The sequence below is a fragment of the Corapipo altera genome, unplaced genomic scaffold (assembly GCF_003945725.1).
Source record: "Corapipo altera isolate COAL_440 unplaced genomic scaffold, ASM394572v1 55, whole genome shotgun sequence".
Lineage (NCBI taxonomy): Eukaryota > Metazoa > Chordata > Aves > Passeriformes > Pipridae > Corapipo > Corapipo altera.
In genome coordinates this window covers 6,188,232-6,205,940 of record NW_020884882.1, presented here as the reverse complement: position 1 = coordinate 6,205,940, position 17,709 = coordinate 6,188,232, and the positions used below count along the sequence as shown (strand labels likewise).

At 37.9% G+C, this 17,709-nt stretch overlaps 1 protein-coding gene across 1 annotated transcript in view; it reads left to right on the top strand.

The window, feature by feature from the left end:
* Positions 1-17,709, top strand: part of EEFSEC (eukaryotic elongation factor, selenocysteine-tRNA specific) — a 119,871-nt gene that overhangs the window by 34,111 nt on the left and 68,051 nt on the right. The window contains exons 3-4 of the mRNA XM_027640197.1: positions 151-247; positions 3,137-3,301. Of these exons, the coding sequence (XP_027495998.1) occupies positions 151-247; positions 3,137-3,301 (262 nt within the window). The remainder of the gene's footprint in view (positions 1-150; positions 248-3,136; positions 3,302-17,709) is intronic.

Here is a 17,709-nt window from a genome sequence, read left to right as displayed (position 1 = left end):
TGATACTAGTAAGTTGTCACTGACTGTGAGGAAGAGCGGAGAAACTGGGATTTCAGGGAACTTCTAGCCTTCAGATGAGCCTGGAACTACTTTATATTGACACATATGGGAGATGTGTGGTCTAATGGTGGGAGTCTTTCTCTCTTTCAGGTTCTGTGGGTGTCCTATTGTTGCTGTTGCAGCAAAGCCGGGTGGACCAGAAGCCCCAGAGTCTGAGAATCCACTGGGTGTTTCTGAATTGATTGAGGTACCTGCTGAAGAACATCATAGTAACATAAAACATGCTCAAACTTTTCTCTTAAGTCCTTTTGAGTACAGTGTATTAGTATCTGGAATTGAGGAACTCCTGCATTAATTCCAGTTTTAAGCAACCTGGTTCTTTAGGGATTGCTTTCAGTGAATTGAGAAGTTGAAGTTACATGCCCCAAAAGTGGATCTCCTTTTTCAACTACTAGGCTACAAAGCCTTTGAATAGTTGTATCTTAAGAAATGACTATCCACAAGTGTGCTGAAATTGTCTTTAAAGTTGTAAAGAGTTAGGAAGCATAGTGAATAAAAAATAGCTTTAAAATTCTGCCAAATCTGTGGTAGGTGTTGTTTTATAGTTGTACCATAGTTAAGAAAACAGGAAAGTTGTAAAGTCAGGCACTCAAAAGTTACACATTGGGAATTGTCTCCTTCCTCCATGTGTATATTGTGGTCCAGTGTTTAATTGCATGATTCTTTATTATAAACCACCCCTACCTTACTTCTTGCACAGGATGGACTGGACTCAACTAGTGAGCAGGTAGTCCATATTTTATTTTAATTCTCATTATTCTCTGTGTGGCCTCATGACTCCATTCAAATACTGCTCTGCATTCAGAGTAATTAATTTCCTCGTGGAGTTTTCTTGGCACACATCACTGTGGTCTTGAGTACTTGGCAAACAGTTAAATTTACTTCCAAAACACCTATGGGGACTGTAGAGGTGACTTTAATCCATATTTAGATTGGAAAGTTGAGGCACAAAGGAGCTAAGTCCACTGAGTTTACTAATTTTAATTGCCAAATTTAAGGAAACTAGGAGCTATTTTGGGACATGCTTGTGTTCAGATCATAGTACCTGCCAATTCTGATTTCAGTTATGAGTGCTTAGCACTTCTGTTAAGCTTTGGGGTTTCTGTTTGGGCAGTCTGAGGTGTATAGTCAGTGATTACCTGTAGAAATTTCATTTTTGTGAGAATGACAATACGTGGGAGTTCTACCCTAAGTACAGAATCCATTCTCTAAAGAAACACTGCCTGCCTTCATGATGAAATCATCTTCTTCTCTGATACCCTGCCTTGCTTACTGCATGTCTTACACATCTGCAAAAGATAAAAAGCATGGCCTGGATTTACCCTGTGTCCTGAATGTGATAGGGCCTGGGAAAAACTGTATGATTGTGCAACTAACATTATATCAGACCCATATGAACAAAAGAAGACTTTAAGCAAACTGTTGCCTCACAGATATCCTCAGTTCCAGCGATGTGGGTTGTTGTTTGGTTGTGGTGTTTTGTTTCTTTGGTTTTTCTGGGGGGGTGGGGGAGGAAGAATACCTTCTCAGATGTTCAAAACCTTAAATTATATGGCATGGAGCATATACTGTGAAGGGCAGGATGCTTAAAATAACTGAGGGGAGTTTGTAGCTTGTAGTAGACTTGCCATCCTTTCTGTGAATTAGCTTTAGGCAAAAGCAGCATCTTTGTCCTGGAGGGATGCTGCTGTTGTTTGCAGACAGCCAAAAGTAGTTCTTAAACAGAGGCATTATTCTTTGAGGACTTGTCAGATTCTGATTTGGATGCTGCCAAACTTAAAACTGTAAATTGCTAAGTTAAGGTGCAGCATCGATCATCTGACCCAGGGCAGCCTGGCTTGTATAAAGGCAGGACATTCCACAGAACTGCTGAGCAGTGAATACTGTATCAGCTCCCAGGCTCGTGTGACCCGAGATGGGAATGGGGATGGGATGTAGGATAATGTTAGAACAGACTTAGTAAGAACCAGTCTACTCACAGAAATGTCTAGAGAGGAGATGTGCAAGTCCTTACTTCTGCCTTCATCTGGTTCCTGGTATCTTTACTGGAACGTTCCCCAGGGTTAAAGCCTTTGAAGGAAATACCAATGTTGTAGCTGTTTCTGTCAACTCTGAGACCTAATATTAAAAGAACTGGTAAATGCTTTGTGAGCCCTGCCATTGAGCTTTAAGGTATTATTCTTTCTGTCCTTCATAAGAGACTCTCTCCATTGTTCTGCCATTACAATTTGGGCTTAATCTGCAGTTTGACCTTAAAAACTGACATTAAAGGCAGTGCCAAGTGTATATGCTGGTGTTATAAGAGAATAAGAGATCAAAAGTAATTTGAGACAGGAGCAAACCAGTTCATCTGAACACTGTTGGGTACATGACTGCCTTATTAAAATCTTCTGTCTGTGATGATGCATTTTAAGAAACATAGTATTTGTCAGCAAAAGAGAAATGCTAATCTCTTTTCTAGAGAATTTCTCTAGAAAATGGTACTTAGGTAGCTGTTTTTCTTAGTGGTTTGATCCTCCAAGAAGTGTTAACAGAAATCTGAAGGAGAAGTTGACTTTGAAAACTTAACCCAGTGTAATAGTTTCTCTAGGAAGGGAGACAGAGATAGACTTTATGGGGCACTAATATCTGTATATAAGTTCATTTTCAGAAAATCCAAAAAAGCTGAAGTAGCAAAATGCACTGTAAAATTGTACTTTTGGGGGTTGGGGGTGGTGAGAGGCAGAATGACACGTACAGGGCTTTTTTTTCCCCTCTTTGCTGCAGTGTTTATATTGAGTTTGGCAGCAACTTTATCACCAGTGCGGTTTTGCTAACCAAGCTAAATGTGCAGCACCAAATCTTTCTAAGGCAGAAAATCGAACTGTTCCTGCTGCTAAGTGTGCGTCTCCTCTATGGCACACACAGTTAATTTGACATTGGTGCGTTCTAAGCTCATTGGGAGATGCCTGGAATCAGTAAAATTGCAAGCTTGTTCAATCAGTCATCCGCTTGCCTTCCTTTTGCTGGGTGGCTGTCATGACTTTTCACCCAGGCATGGTGCTGCTTTTATCTTTTTTTTTTTTTTTTTTTTCAGGTCTTGAAGTCTCAGGCTTACCTGCCATCAAGAGACCCCTCAGGACACTTCCTTATGGCAGTCGACCACTGTTTCTCTATCAAGGGTCAAGGCACAGTGATGACAGGGACTATTCTTTCTGGCTCTGTTAGCCTTGGTGACAGTGTGGAGATTCCTGCCCTGAAGGTGAGTCTCTCATTTTCACTCCCCCCATTTTTCCTGATAGAAAGAGACACTCAACAAAGAAGAGAGTGTTCTCTTCCCATCTGAAATTATTCAATTATTTTCACGGGTTTTTTTGTACTCTACTATAACCCATATTATAACAGGAAGAGACATAGCAATTTTTAAAAAAGGCAGTCAGTAAAGTTACCTGCTCAGTAATTTAGTTGGGTGAAGAGGAGAAAAGACTGACCTAGATTAGCATGTTAGACTTTCAAATTCAGAAAAGCAAGGTGGGCATGTTTCCAAGGTAGGATGTGCCCAAGGACTGAACAAGGTTTGAATGTGAGACATGCTGCAGTGAGAAGGCTTGCAAAAGAATCTGAGCAGGTAGGCTTCTAGAAATGTCTGCAAGCAAAGGAAATGACAAGGAGAGGGCATTGAAATGCTTGAAATACATTCTCTTTGTTTGCTGAGGCTTTAATTGATGTCAGCATGTTCTGGGAGAACTGCTGGAATGCAGTAGGTGGCTTGCTGCCATTGGGATCTTTGGAGAGCTTGTAGAAAGTCACAGGGGCTTTTCAATGGCCTTTGAACTGCTGAACTGTTTTTACTATTTAATTACCTTAAAAGATATTCATCCTTTAAAAGAGAACAAGGTGATTTTATGCTAGGAACAGGTGAAGTCTATTCCACGGATGCTGATTTGCACTGGCTTTACCAAAATAAGTTATGACTGAGGAGTATTTTGCAGCTACCACTTAAAAATGGACCCAACCAGTAACATTCTGGGTATGGGAAAGTTTGGGCTCAACAAGCCTGGATTGACTCCTTTTCATGTTGTATTATCTTCAAGTCATTACTATAAGGACCCTATTCTTTCATTGAGTGAACATACTGCTTTCTCATTTTTGACTGTGCTTTGTGGACAAGTGAAGGACTAAGTGAGGCATTCTAATTTCACCTGAAATATATTGTCAGCTGACAATCAGTTCCTGGCCAGCCTCTTCTGTGATACCTGTGGCCATCTAGTTTATATCATATTGTCCTTTGCATAGAAGTGATTTGCATGAAAAGTGCTCTGTCATGTCTGCTTCCGAGTTGTTCATTGCCCATATTCTCCTGTGCAGCATGCAGACCATTTTGGGAGCTGTGCTTTCAATTCCTTCTGGGAACATGCTTGCTGGAATTGCAGCTCTGGTTTCAACCTCTCCTGCTTTTTCCTTGCTGTTCCTTCCCTTTTCTGTGTCCTGTTCACAATCCTGGGCCTGCCTGTGCTCAGGGTCCGAAGAGGGATAAGTAGTTAGGAGTGCAAGGCTGATGAGTGTGACATGGCTTCTGCCCAAACAGGGCCTTGCACGGAGGGTTTGCTGCTTTCCTTTTGGCATAGCACTGGCCAAACTTCCTGTCATTTTCTGCTCTGGGAGATGGGGGTGAGACAGAGCAATTATTTCTTGCAAAGAAAGAATGCATCACTAGATTATATCTAGAAATGACCATTGAGCTTTTCATGTGTAGTCCAAGAACATTTTGAAGAAATATATTTAGGAATAAGACTGCTTTTTGAGAATCTGTGTGAAGGAGGAAACAACAAAAACATAGTGAATAGCTTGCAAATGGAGAGTAGGAAAAGCCTTAAATGGGACTTGAAAAGATGCTTTCTTCCCACCCAAATGACTGGGAGAGTAGTCACTGAAGTGACAGCCAACTTAGCAGATAAACAGGTCATTTGCAAAGAGAAGCCAGATTGCTAGGCTGTTATGGCATTAACAACTTCCCTCCAAGTTTTAGTTATTTTTACATTTGGTGTTAATGAATTAATCCTTCCACTGCTGTGTGTGAAATAGATGTGTTCGTACCTCTGAGTGATAATAGTGGTGGGCAAAGTTTTGGGTTTTTGCCACTAACAACTTGTGAATATTCACGTTCACGTTGTACAGGTATGGAACCCAAGAGCGCAGTAAAAGGAAGCAACTTTTGTAAGTTTGAGCTGTGTGTTGTACTTACCCCTGCCAGCATCATGCAGAGCTGGGTTAGGATACCTATAAAAGGTCAAACCTTTCTCAGGCCTACAAGGTAACGGAGGAAGCACATTTCACAACACATTGTGGTTTATGACTCTCTCTGACCTTTTTTTGCCCTGACCCAGTGGTAACTGAGATTGACAGCTGGTACCCGCTGGGCATTTGGGGACATTACAAACCAGCTGCTTTTTTTAAATTTGAAGAACCCTCTCACCAAATGAAGTGGCATCACCTTCCAGTTCTACTAATGGGCTTCGACATCTTTGACCGCTTGAACCTGCACAAAGGAGGGACACAGCAATTAAAAATAAACAGTGACATTCTCAAACGCCCATGCTTGCTCTGATTGAGGCTGAGAGCACCAGCAGTGCGTGGATTCCTTTATGCTTTGCCTATGTAAATTGCCATCTGGGGTTGATTATCCATATAGTGAAAAGAAAAATTATATATATGTGTTGGGCAAAAAGCTTTGACACAGCAAAACAGTTCACCATCCAATTGAGTTAGTACTGTTTGCTTCCTAGCACTTGAAATCCACCTTGAAGAGAATGAACCTAGGATTTCTGCAGCAAAAATGTAGTGTTGGCAGAATTGAATGTCCTTTAAGATTATTTCAGTGGTCTTTCAATCTCTACAGTCTTTCAATTTATAAACTGTAACAACTTGTGACATTTTTATTTCTGCTTTTATAAAAGTTTCTGGAATTTGAAGAATAAGGATTTTTTTCAATTTAGTTTTATTGTATTTGATAGGTTTTGATTTTACTGATGTTAGGTATATCTAATGTAATTTTAGTTTAAGTGAGGATGAATGTCAAATTTTAGTGCTGCTGTGTCTTTTTATAGCACACTTTAAATGAAAAAGGAAAGTGTTGTGTGGTTTGTTGTTTGGTTTTGGGTGGGTTTTTTTTAAGCGGAGCAAAGGTATCTTTGCCTTCCTGATCTGAGTGAGAGGGGGAAATCATGGTGTTAGTGATTCTAGGTTTGGATTTCACAGTTGCAAGCACATTAGAAATACTGGCCAATTGGATAAAACGGATAATATGTTAATATGCTATAAAGATACTTTAGGGCATAAAAAATATCCCAGATTGGTTAGTAAGAATCACTCTGTCTTAAGAGTTGTGAAAGATCATAGAAGAGGTCAAGTCTGAATTGAGTGAGGAGGCAGAGGTAGATGTACACAGCTAATGGATATAAACCTGGCCATCCTGAAAGTGTCCACTCAGCATTGCCTTCCCTGTGATCAGGGGCTGCAGAAACCACAGGGCACGTCCGTGGCAGCCGAGTACAAAGACCACTGTTGCATTTGGGTTTTTTCAGAAATTCTAAGAAGTAGAAACTTTCATTCTTTCTTTATAGTCAGGTTCCTGTCTGTCCTGTTTAATGTAATTGCTGACAAATGCTTGAGCAAGTTGGTGCAAGCTGAGTGGCTGGTGGGGGTTCAGAGCTGTGTTGGAGCCCACATAAGGTACAGTGTGCTCCCACTTTGTACTGTGTGTCAGAAGTTGAGAGTGTCTTGAAGGCTGAGTATCTGTTAATGCGGAGCAGTTATGTTCATGTTTTTCTGTAGGGGATCATGTGGGGAATTTTGCTGCATGCTGCAGCTGAATAATGTATCTTGTGTTGTACGGTACAAAGTTATTTCTTGTGTAATAAATCATGTGGACATCCAGTCTTTGGACTGACCTTGGGAAGTGCCTCTTGAGACGTTGTCAGGTTTTTGATCTGCTACGTGTGCTTGAGCTGTTGTCATTAAAGGGAAGGAGAAATATTCATACCGGGTAAACTTCACCATCCCAGAGGTTTGCAGTAGCCAATTGCCATATTAGTGTTGAGCATTTCGGTCTCAAAAGTTGCAAACACGTTTATGAAATGCTTCCCTTGTAGTTGGAGAACAGTCATCCGGGTGTTTCAGTACTTTGGTGAGCTTTCAAGAGGTCGTGTGAGATGTCAAATATGAAAAATGTGAGAAACTTGCTTCTGTTTATCTAGTCAAGTCTACTAGTAAATGAGAGTGTGGGTTTAAACCAGCAGTGAATTCTGTTTGGCAGGGACCTATTTGCTGTCAAATTATATTGACTTCATGAACTTCTTAGAAGCATTGTTTTGTAAGTGTGATACTGAGAAGCTTCATAGCTTCATACACTTTCACCATATGAAAAGAGATGTTTTCTAAGATTTTTTTTTTGTTGTCTAGATAACTTGGACTTTGTTTTGGCAAAGATTTTGTAGTTTTTCTGGCTCGTACAACAAAAAAATTCTCTGCTGTCTGATAGAATAACTCAAATTGTATTTGCAAGACTATTTCCTTCAAACTAGTGTAGCTATTAAAATCATAACAGAGAGATCAGCTTTTGTCCATGTGAGTATTTCAGTCTATCCCAAGACCTGTGATTAGTGAGCTTTAGTATATACATGTAGTGAGAACTAACTTTAGCTTATTTAAGGGCTTTTGCACAATCAGAATTGCACAGTTAAGCTTTGTGACAGGGCATTTAAATCTCAGAAAATTAAGTTGGATCAAACCCCTCTGAATTGGATCACAAAGACATTTGTATGTGGACTTAGATGGTGAAATCTTAAATAAGTTTTTACTTCTATCTTTTTGAGTTCTTTGGGCCTCCTAATATACCCCTTCCAGATTTCAGACAATGTCAACTGTTTTTTGCCTTGCAAATAGATAGAACCCTTGCTGAATTTTCTGAGAGTATATCTGAATACTGTTTCTACATCTGTTTTTTCCAGTGCTGCTTGGATTATTTTTGCCCAATGCTGATACAAACAGCCTTTAAAATGCTACAGTTCCTCTGCTGGGGAAGGAATCTTGCTTACCTTGAGTGTTTTTTCTTTTCATTGAAATGCTGTAAAGAAGAACAGTTCAGAAAATTGGGTTGGGGGGAATCAACTAAATGTAAGTGATAAAATTGTGAAATGGCAGTTCACAGTACATGTTAAAATATGTGGGTGAAAAAAATAAAAGAATTCTAAATCCTAAATCAATAAATTAAAAAAATAAACATAATGTTATACATGCGGTTTAATTCACTACAAGAATTAAACTGCTTCTTTATTCGTCTGCCTCTTCTAAAGCATGGGTTGTGTTTTTTGGAGATTTTCTCCTTTCCTAGAAAACATCAGTGTGAATCCTACTGGTTTTGCATCTGCTATGGCATTACTTAAAAGCAAAACATGCAGGATTTGGCTTATACTGGAAAGTACTTCGCTTTCAACATTTAGGATATTATCAGTTGTTTTGGAAGAACTAAACTCCTCAGCACAGTTCCTTGTGGTTAAGTAAAGGATTAAAGACCTGATCCAGTGCCTGTGGAATGAAATTTAGATCTGGCAATAAAAACTTCTCAAATCTTTTGGCTCAATCTCTTAACAGAATAAGAATAGCAGATGCTGATCTTTTTCTAAAGATCAGTTCCCTCATTTTCAAGTATGGTTGTGTAACTTTTTACTGTGTGGTTTTTTGGTTTTGTTTTTTATTTCTGTTTTAGTTCGCACTTAAAAAAACCCCAAACCCCCAAAACCTCAAGACCACGAAGCACAGAATCAATTTTATTTTTTTTATTAAAAATCCATTAAAAAAAAAATCTAGTTAACTTTAGACTTTAAAAAAAAAAACCCCTCAGGAATAAAAATGCTCAGGAAGAGATTTCTACGTTGCTATTCTTTCGCTACCTGTTCTTGAAGTATAGTGTTTTAGGTCTTGGCAATTTAGTTGCTGGCAATTTTTAGTAAGTATCATGTAGGTACAGTAAAAAGGGGGAGCAAGATAAAGGACTTTATGCCATAAGTTTTATTTAGGACCAGAGATAATACTAATAGAAAAGGATCTTGATACATATCGTGAGGTTTTCAAATTTTTTGTGCTTGGTCAGAGCAGAAGGGAAGGAAGCCAGGGGAGAGCAGCCAACCTGAGCAGTGCTAATCCAAACCATACACTGTATTTTTGGAGCTTGTGTGTCTAATGTGATCTCTGTAGGCAGAGAAATGGCCTAGTCCGTGCTGGCCAATTAACTCTTCAAATACTGAAATTCATCCTTTTTTTTTTTTTTTTTGAGATCTAGATGTGCTCTGTGCTCCCTGCCAGATAGAAACAGTTGGGATACAGATTGCATTCTAATGGATGAGAAAAATTACCCATGGTATACAAGTTTTTTCCTACAGTAAATCTGAAAAGGAAGAGAATTGTAACTTATGCCTTGCTTCTATCCACTCAAACCATCTTGAAATGACTTAGGATCAAGGCTTCACGTGGAAGTGCAGCATTTCTGGAAACAATACTGGTCTCCAAAGTAGATTTTAACTTCTGCAGTAGTTCCCTGACAGTACTTGTTTGTGCTTATCTGCAATGCTGACTGGTAGTGGTTAATGTGTGAGATAGGTTGAAGTGTGTATTTAGTGCCACTCCCATGCAGGTAATTTTGCCTTAACAGTTAGAAAGTGCAGAGAGTTATTGCCTAAAAACTGGTACATGGTTCAGATGGGCTCAAAATGAAAAAATAATACAGCATCATCTTAACTCTGAGTAGATGAAAGTACCGTGTGACATGAATGTCATACTTTGATTAGATATAATGACTGATTTTCTTAGATAAATAACATCTTTTGTGTCTAGCTTTCAGTAAATAACTTGTCCCATGAGATCTGTTAGAAAAGATGAAGAAAGTTCTTACGGAAATAAAAGGTGGGAAAGAAACTGAGCTGAAGAAGCGGGAACCATTGTACTGACAGGAAAATATACAGGTAGAGTTGTTGGTCCTGGCACTGCAGTGTAACAGTTCCACAGGTGACTCTGTGTGCTCTCCCCTGTATGTCAGCATTGTCCTTACTACTGTGCCATGTTAGTGTCCTCTCCTGTCTCTTTTAGGCTGCTGGCAGATGTGACTTCCATGCACAGTCTATGATGCTCAGTGTTCTATAACTCTTTTGGAATGTGCTGGGTCGAATGGAAGAAGCTCCGTATCCCAGTGCAAAAGCATGGCACCCATGGGAAAAGTGAAATATGTTCCTGTGTATCAGTGAGCAGTTTGGCTCTGGTATGGCAACACGTTTGTGGATAAACAAATATTTAGGTTTGTGACTCCAAAACAAAGTTGAAAAGAAAACTAAACGTAATAAGTTATTAACATGACACCTGGCATCTAGATTTTTCTCTATTGTTTTAACTTCCTTTATCTGCTCATTTTGCTTTTCCTCCTGCCTATTTCCTTTTTCTCCATCTCTAGCTTCCTTTCTAGTCTGGGTTTGCTCTTGGCTGATCTTTTCCACTTAAACCATAGATTAAAGAAACTTTTTTCTCTCTCCGTTTTCTCAGCTGCTGTTGCAATTTTGAGTAACAGTGCAGTTGTGTATGCTTTCATCCCCTCGAGTACATGTTGACTTAAAACCTCTGGTGTTTGAAACCAGCATCAGTCAGGGTCAGATGAGAAATATTGGGATGGTGTTCTTGAGTCTGTTTTCATAGGTTGAAGCTAGAGTGGGGTCTGAAAGAAAAGACAAGACCTGATAAACATTGAGTGGTGTTATCCTCTCAAGGGCAGATTCTGATACTTCCTCTACAGAACATTGTATTGGTAGGGCTAAATGTCTTGCATTTATAATTTGTAAAGGAGTCCTGGAGCTGTCTAAAGTGGTTACTCTAAGCAATGATTCAGTGTACAGGAAGAGAAAGGTTTCAAGTTGACTTGAGCCACGATTCAGATGCAACTGAACAAGAAGACACACGTTATTCTGAGGCTTAGTAGGTAAAGTCTTTCCTGTTGAACAGTTACAGCTCCAGGGATCAGGTGTTGTGTCCTTGGGTTTATGTACCCTGGGGTTCAAGATCAGTTTGAAACTAAGCTAATGGACATTTCTATAGTAATCAGAAAATTTCATCCAAATGCCTCTTTGTTTAAACTTTATGATAACTTCTTAAAGCGAAGAATGGCTGGATTGTGTTTGCATAACTTGTTTGCTTAAGCATTGCTGCTGCCAGGTCATTAACTTTATTTCTTTTAATTTATCAGGTAGAATTGTTCTCCATCCAGTTCAATTGAAAACAGACCCTCATGCACGTACACATATCGCTTGAGCAGGAATCTTAGTGGAATGCTTGAATAGTAATTGGGAAGGTAACCTCCTGTATGGTAAACACAGCTTCACATTGCATTCCTGCTGTGAATATAACATTAGTACGAATAGACTTTGTTAGGGCAGAGGGTAACTATCATGTTTTAAATATTTAAATTCAAGTACTGGAGGCTTTGGCAAGATTTCAGTAACCAGAATGAAGGAAGGAAGGGAATGTCACTTTTTGTTCTTCCTTGGTCATCCATATACAGCACAATTCCTCATTTGATCAGGCTTTTAGAAGCAGAACAACTCGGCAAGTGCTGCATTAACTAAGCCACGGTCTGTCTGTTATAAAAGTTCTGCTCAGTTCTGGCCACTGGCAAAGAAAGGATCTGAAAATTGAAAACATTATTTAACCAATATTGCTGAAGACAAATTTGACCAAATAACAAAAAAAATGAACTAGTGCATAAGGAATCTGTAATTACTCTTATTACCGGAGTATTTCCTTGAAGTATTACTGTAACACCATAGTGAGTCCTTTGGTTGTCATTTTGTGTCTGTGTGTTTGAGATGAACCCACTTACCGAACTCTAAATGTTATTCTTGGATACTACTATGAAAATTACATGAGAATTGACTTTGCTCTTTAAATGTTTGTTCAGTTCATCACCTGAGTCTGTGGTCACATGCCTGTGACAGTGACATGTATTGTTGAAACTAAATGTAAGATGCATCTCCTCACTAAAGTATTTCCATAACTTTGTTATAATAGCTGATGCAGCTTGAATTGGAAAAGTAATACTAGAGAGTGCCAATATTTACAGTATCAGCTGGAATAATATAATTAGGTTAGCTGCCCAGATAGTACTGTGATGAACATGATATGAATGCCTAGATACAGATTTTCATTTGCAACTGTCTGAAATGAAAGCTACAAACTCCCAGGCTCTTCATGGTTGTAAAGATTAGCTTCAAAGCATATGACATAAAATTGGCTTCTCTTGCTTTCTCCTCTAATGAATAAATAATCAAGAATAAACATTTCACACTTTAGGAATAACAAGGAAAGGTCAAATAGCTTTTTAAAGAGTCTCTGTAGCTAATATATCTTTAAATATTAAAATTGTAGAACTTGAAAACTATCAGGCCTTTGTGAAAGTTAGATTTAGTAGTTGAACTGTTTCTCTGTAGGCAACTTCTTTGTAAGATATAGTCTCTCCCTATATATATATATATATATATATATATATATAAAAGGTGTGTAATAGATTCTGCCAGAGAATGGTAGAAGTGGCCTTAATCCTTGTTCAATTTAGTGGCAGAAATCAGCCATGAGAACAGATTAACTCATTGGAAGCAATGATCCTGGTGTATATATAGATGGCAAAGCTGTTCTTTAACAGAAAAGGGATACAGGTGTGGAAAATGATTCAGAAATTTGTCATGTAAGTTTGTCTGAGCCTTCAGAACCTCTTGAAGTTTTTCTGCTCTTTCTTGATATTCATCTAACTTACTTGGTTCATTTTTCTTCATTTCAATTACTATGTTGTAGTTGCTTTTTCTTAACATTATTTTCATTATATAATGAATTTCAGTAGCCTGTTATACTAAGCATCCCTAGAAGAGGTTTTAGTCTGGTGTGTGCCACCTTGTACATAGGACTGCAACAAGTTAAATGGTGGCTTAGGGAAAAAATATGTAATATTGTGAATCAGTTCAGTTTTGAAATGTGGGTATTATTCATGTGGTATTTTCTTTGCCTCGTTGAAGACATTGATCCTCCTTGTGGAGATTAGCTGACAATAATTTGAAGTCTTCAGGGTCTGAGGAATATGCAGGTATACCACAAACACTCCAAACAAAACCACAGAAAAGAGGGGAAACTTGAAAAATACGTATTTTTACTAAAGGATTGAAATAAATGCCTAATAAGACTAAAATAAATATCCAGTTTGGCCTTAAGTCAGCGCAAAGCAATACCAGTCAGTTTAGTCTAAATGCAAATCTTTGAAAAAGTGAAATAAAACACAAAATCCACTGTGAACTGCTTTGCATTGAGTATTAGGAGAGAGTTGGAGTCAAGTGGTGATTGAATAAAAATGTTTTGTACATATGTTTCTATTTCAGATGTTCCATTTCTGTTGTTGACATGATGCTCCTATTTGGGGAAAAACAGTTGTTTGTACAAAGTATATTAAGGTGGCAAGGACACTCATATTAATGCTTCTTTCCAGTCTTGTCAAAGGTTGCTTGATTGCTTGGGTGCTAGAGGAGGGAGATTATCAAGTATCTTCACTCCCAGGTAGGTCTTTAATCTGTTATGGGTGGAGATGGAGGAAGTTCTCCAACATGGTGGTACAGAGCAAGGCCCTAACTTGTTCTGAGCCCTTTGGTGGATCTGAGATGCTACCTAAGATTGAAATTCAGCATAATTTATTCTGATGTCTTAATATTTTTCAGGCATGCGTTTCCCTAAGTAGTGGGAAGATGGTAGAAAACTCCTGAGTTGGTAGAAAAATCACGGTGTGTCTGCTTTTCTATCTTGCAGCAAATTCTAAGATGCGGTTGTGGTCAAACACTTTTTTGTAGAACAAAATTCTTTTTTTTTTTTTCCCCAAGTCTTTCCTTTTACTTGTATCCTTGTTTGTTTTTATCTTCAATTTTACTGCCCACCCATCTTACCTGTGGAGGTGGTTGAACTCCCATCTTTAAATCTGCTTTTCAGATGCCTAATACATGCAGACAGCACATCAGTGGTTGTCAGAGCTGAGATCAGAGTCTCTTGCTGCCCTTTCAGAGAGGTTCTTGGAGATTTTAAAGTTTTGGGGGGATGGAAATTCTTTGCCAACTTCAAATTCACTGTTAGGAATAGACATAATAGGGGTAATAAGAGTAAGGACAACATGTTTAGGGAAGACAACTGTGGCTCCAGTAACCTCTACCACTTCAAAACATATGTACACTGAACTGATTTGGGGGATTACCAGAAATATTGAGGTGTTTTGTTTTGTTTTTAATTTTTTTAAAGGGATGTTTTTGGTAGGAAACTATACAGTATTTCTAAAAAACAACACTAATTTTCTAGTAAAAACACACAAATCAGAATGTGAAAATAAGGGTTCTAGTCACTGGTTTTGTGGGGGGTTTTTTGGATTTTGAGGTGGTTTTTTTTACTTTTCAGGGGCTTTGAGATTTTTTTGGTTTTGATGAAATTTTTTTATGCAAGTTTCTTGTCTTAATTTCAATTAGAAAAAGCAAAAACATAATAAATTTCTGGTGTGTTTTTTGCTTGTTCGTTTTGTTTATTTAAGTAAGCGTGATTCTAATTCTTGTCTGAGGGTTGCATATGTTAATTAAATATTGGCAAGGTGTTTCGAAGATTCATATATGGGAAGAGAGTTGGGCAAAGTAGTTTTTACGTCAGACTTGAATGGGGTGGGGGAGAAGGCAGAGTTGACGTTCAGGCATGGATTTGTGGTTACAGTGTGACTCACAAGAAAGCCTTAGTCCATCTGACATGTACATTACAAACAGTTGTAAAAACATGCCATTAGATATCCACGATGAGGAGTGGGCTGAGTTAACTTTATTTTGAATCCGTAACGTTAACGTTTTCTGGCACAGTGAGTGTAACTCCGCAAATCAAACGTTGTATTATTGCTTTTTCTTTTACGTTACATTGTTGTCCCTGATGGACAAGGTCCCTTCTGATCAGCTCAGAAGTGAAGTTTTAATCCTGCCTTTCATTTGTTCTGTGTCATCTAGTGAAGCTGACACTGGAGTCAGGATTTAGATAGACTTCGACAGAGAATGCATTGATGTGATTTAAATTTTAAGTGGTTATGCACAGTGCTTTACAATGCACTTATTGCTTTTCTTGCTTTTTTCTATACATGAAAAAACAAATTGGCAGGTTAGATTTGTGTTTAAATGTGATTATATTTAACTTTTTCTTAACGTCTCTCTTAATCTCAAATTGTGTGGTGATAATTTTCCCCAATGTGAACTTCTGTGTAAGTGTAGCTTTGACCCTATTGAACCCATACCTGTATCTGAGCATGACCATGTAGAAAGGAGTCTTGTATTTTCCTACTGTTAACAGTTATAAGGAGTCTTTATTCAGTATTTGGGTTCCTGTGTTTTGTTTTAAGTTTCTGAAAATATTGGCTTTTGTAGTGGATTCCTTAGGTTCAGTCTCAGCTCTGAAGGAGACGTTATAAACATTTAATAGTTTTAAAAGAAGCTTTTTGGAAACTACATTATCTGTGGTATGTGCTGTATGTATGAGGACTTTTTATATTTTCATTTCAGAAGAGCAGGGGTTTTTTTCTATAAAACCATGAAGATGAGCTTTTTTGTGATAAAGAGTGAGCTTTAGGGTCTGGTTCAGATTCTGTTTAATCTTAGCTTTAACACAGTTAAGACTTCATTCTGTGTTTAAATCCCCTTGCCAAAATAATTTATTCCGTATACTGTTTTTTTACCTGTGTTTGTAAGTCAGATACTAAGACTCGAGTATGTTGTTATAGAAGCATGATTTAAAAAAAATCTTTCTTCCCCAATACATAAAATTGCAACAAGTGGAATTTGATTTGAGAGGCTGAACGTGTCTGCTACACTGAGAGTAAGAGGAAACCACTTTTCAGAGTGCACAGAGATGGCACAGCAAGTTTTGAAAGTTGAGTGTGTTGGGGTTTGGGCTTTTTTTTGGGGGGGTCGGGGTGAGCAGGGTGTTGGTTGTGTGGGTGTGGTTATTAGATTTTTTTTTTTTTAATACAGGTACTAAAAGTTAGAGTTGTAAAGAAAAACAGATTGTCAGAGATGTTGATTATCCCAGTTACCACTCAAATAATTTGCAGTCACAAGAGTTCAGTGTTCATGCAAATCAGACTTTGATTTAATGATAGATTTAGTTTTTAACTGTAAGAAGTGACCAATGGAGTATTGTAAATGTGTTTTATTTTTGTAGCCAGTACTTTACCCTGTTATATTTAAAGAGCATATAGATGTGTTTCTCATATGCAATTTTTTGTGTGCAAATTTTATCTAGTTTGAGTTTGTAGCGCTCTGATAATGATCAGAATTCTGCAATAATGAAAAATAAATCACAGTTGGAACAGGCAAATATTTGGGCTTTTGAACCTGCAGGATTATTTTGTATCTTTTTTTTTTATTTGTTCATGACTACAACAAGCTTTAGTTTCTTTGAAGCAGACATCTTGGTGAAAATGGGAGAAGCTGAAACCAGTGCAGGCAGGTGTTGAGCAAATGTCTCCTATGAGCTCTCACAAGGGTTGTGTTATAGATCTTTGATTCTTTTTATTAGTCTGCTCAGAATCTCACTTCTCCAATTTGGACTTAATTGCTGGGTGATTCTGTGGCATAAACATCCAGATGTATATCTGTTAAAATCTGATTCCAGCCAGTCTTCCAAGTAAGTTTTGTTTACCCCTTGTACATCCAAGGCTCACTCAGGTACCTTCTTCTCAGAGCTGGTATGTTGTTGTTTCAAGATAATTTTAAGTAACAAAATTACTAGACCACACACCTGGGGTATTTAGTTATACCTTTTGAACCACACTTACAAAAATGTAGAGGACTTCAGTATTCCAAAAGCTGTGAATGTTTTCAACCTCATCAATTATTTTTAATATTAAAGTCAGCAGATGGAGCCAAAGGCTTGTAGAAAAATTACTTGTGCTGAATGTATATGAAACCACAAAGCCCACTAAGTTTAATTAATAATGTTTCTACTAAAATTTATAACAGCAAAACTATTTATTTGCTGCTAAACCTCATTGTATCATCCTTTTTTCATTCCCTTGTCTCTGTGCAGAGTGAGAGCTCACCCCTTCATGTACCCAGAGTCTAGGAAGACTAAAAAGAGTGAAGTTGAGTGGGAACCTGGTTTTCTTTGTAGATTTACATCTGTGGAACGGTTTCTGCAGCGGTGTTCACCACTTACCAGAAAAAATGGTATTATATTTTGTCAATATTTTTCCTTCTCCTGTGAGCATGGTGATTGGAATCCACTATTGAGGGTTAGATTGGAATTCATAGCAACCTCATTTTCATTGTTACGTGGTTGGTAATGTACTGGGGTTTCATGTTTTTCTTCTGAAATGACTGAAATGAGCCTTTGCCTTAAGTAACATGTCAGACTTGATATTCTAATAGGCTAACCCTATGCTTTCATTAAATACTTTTGTTAATTTTTTTTTTTAATCCTTTTGGGATTATAAATAATATTTTCAGAAAAGTAAGGGGTTGGAGTGTTCTCCAAAAGGTGTGCAATTTATCCCACTTTAATAAAATAAAAAAACTCAAACACAATAGG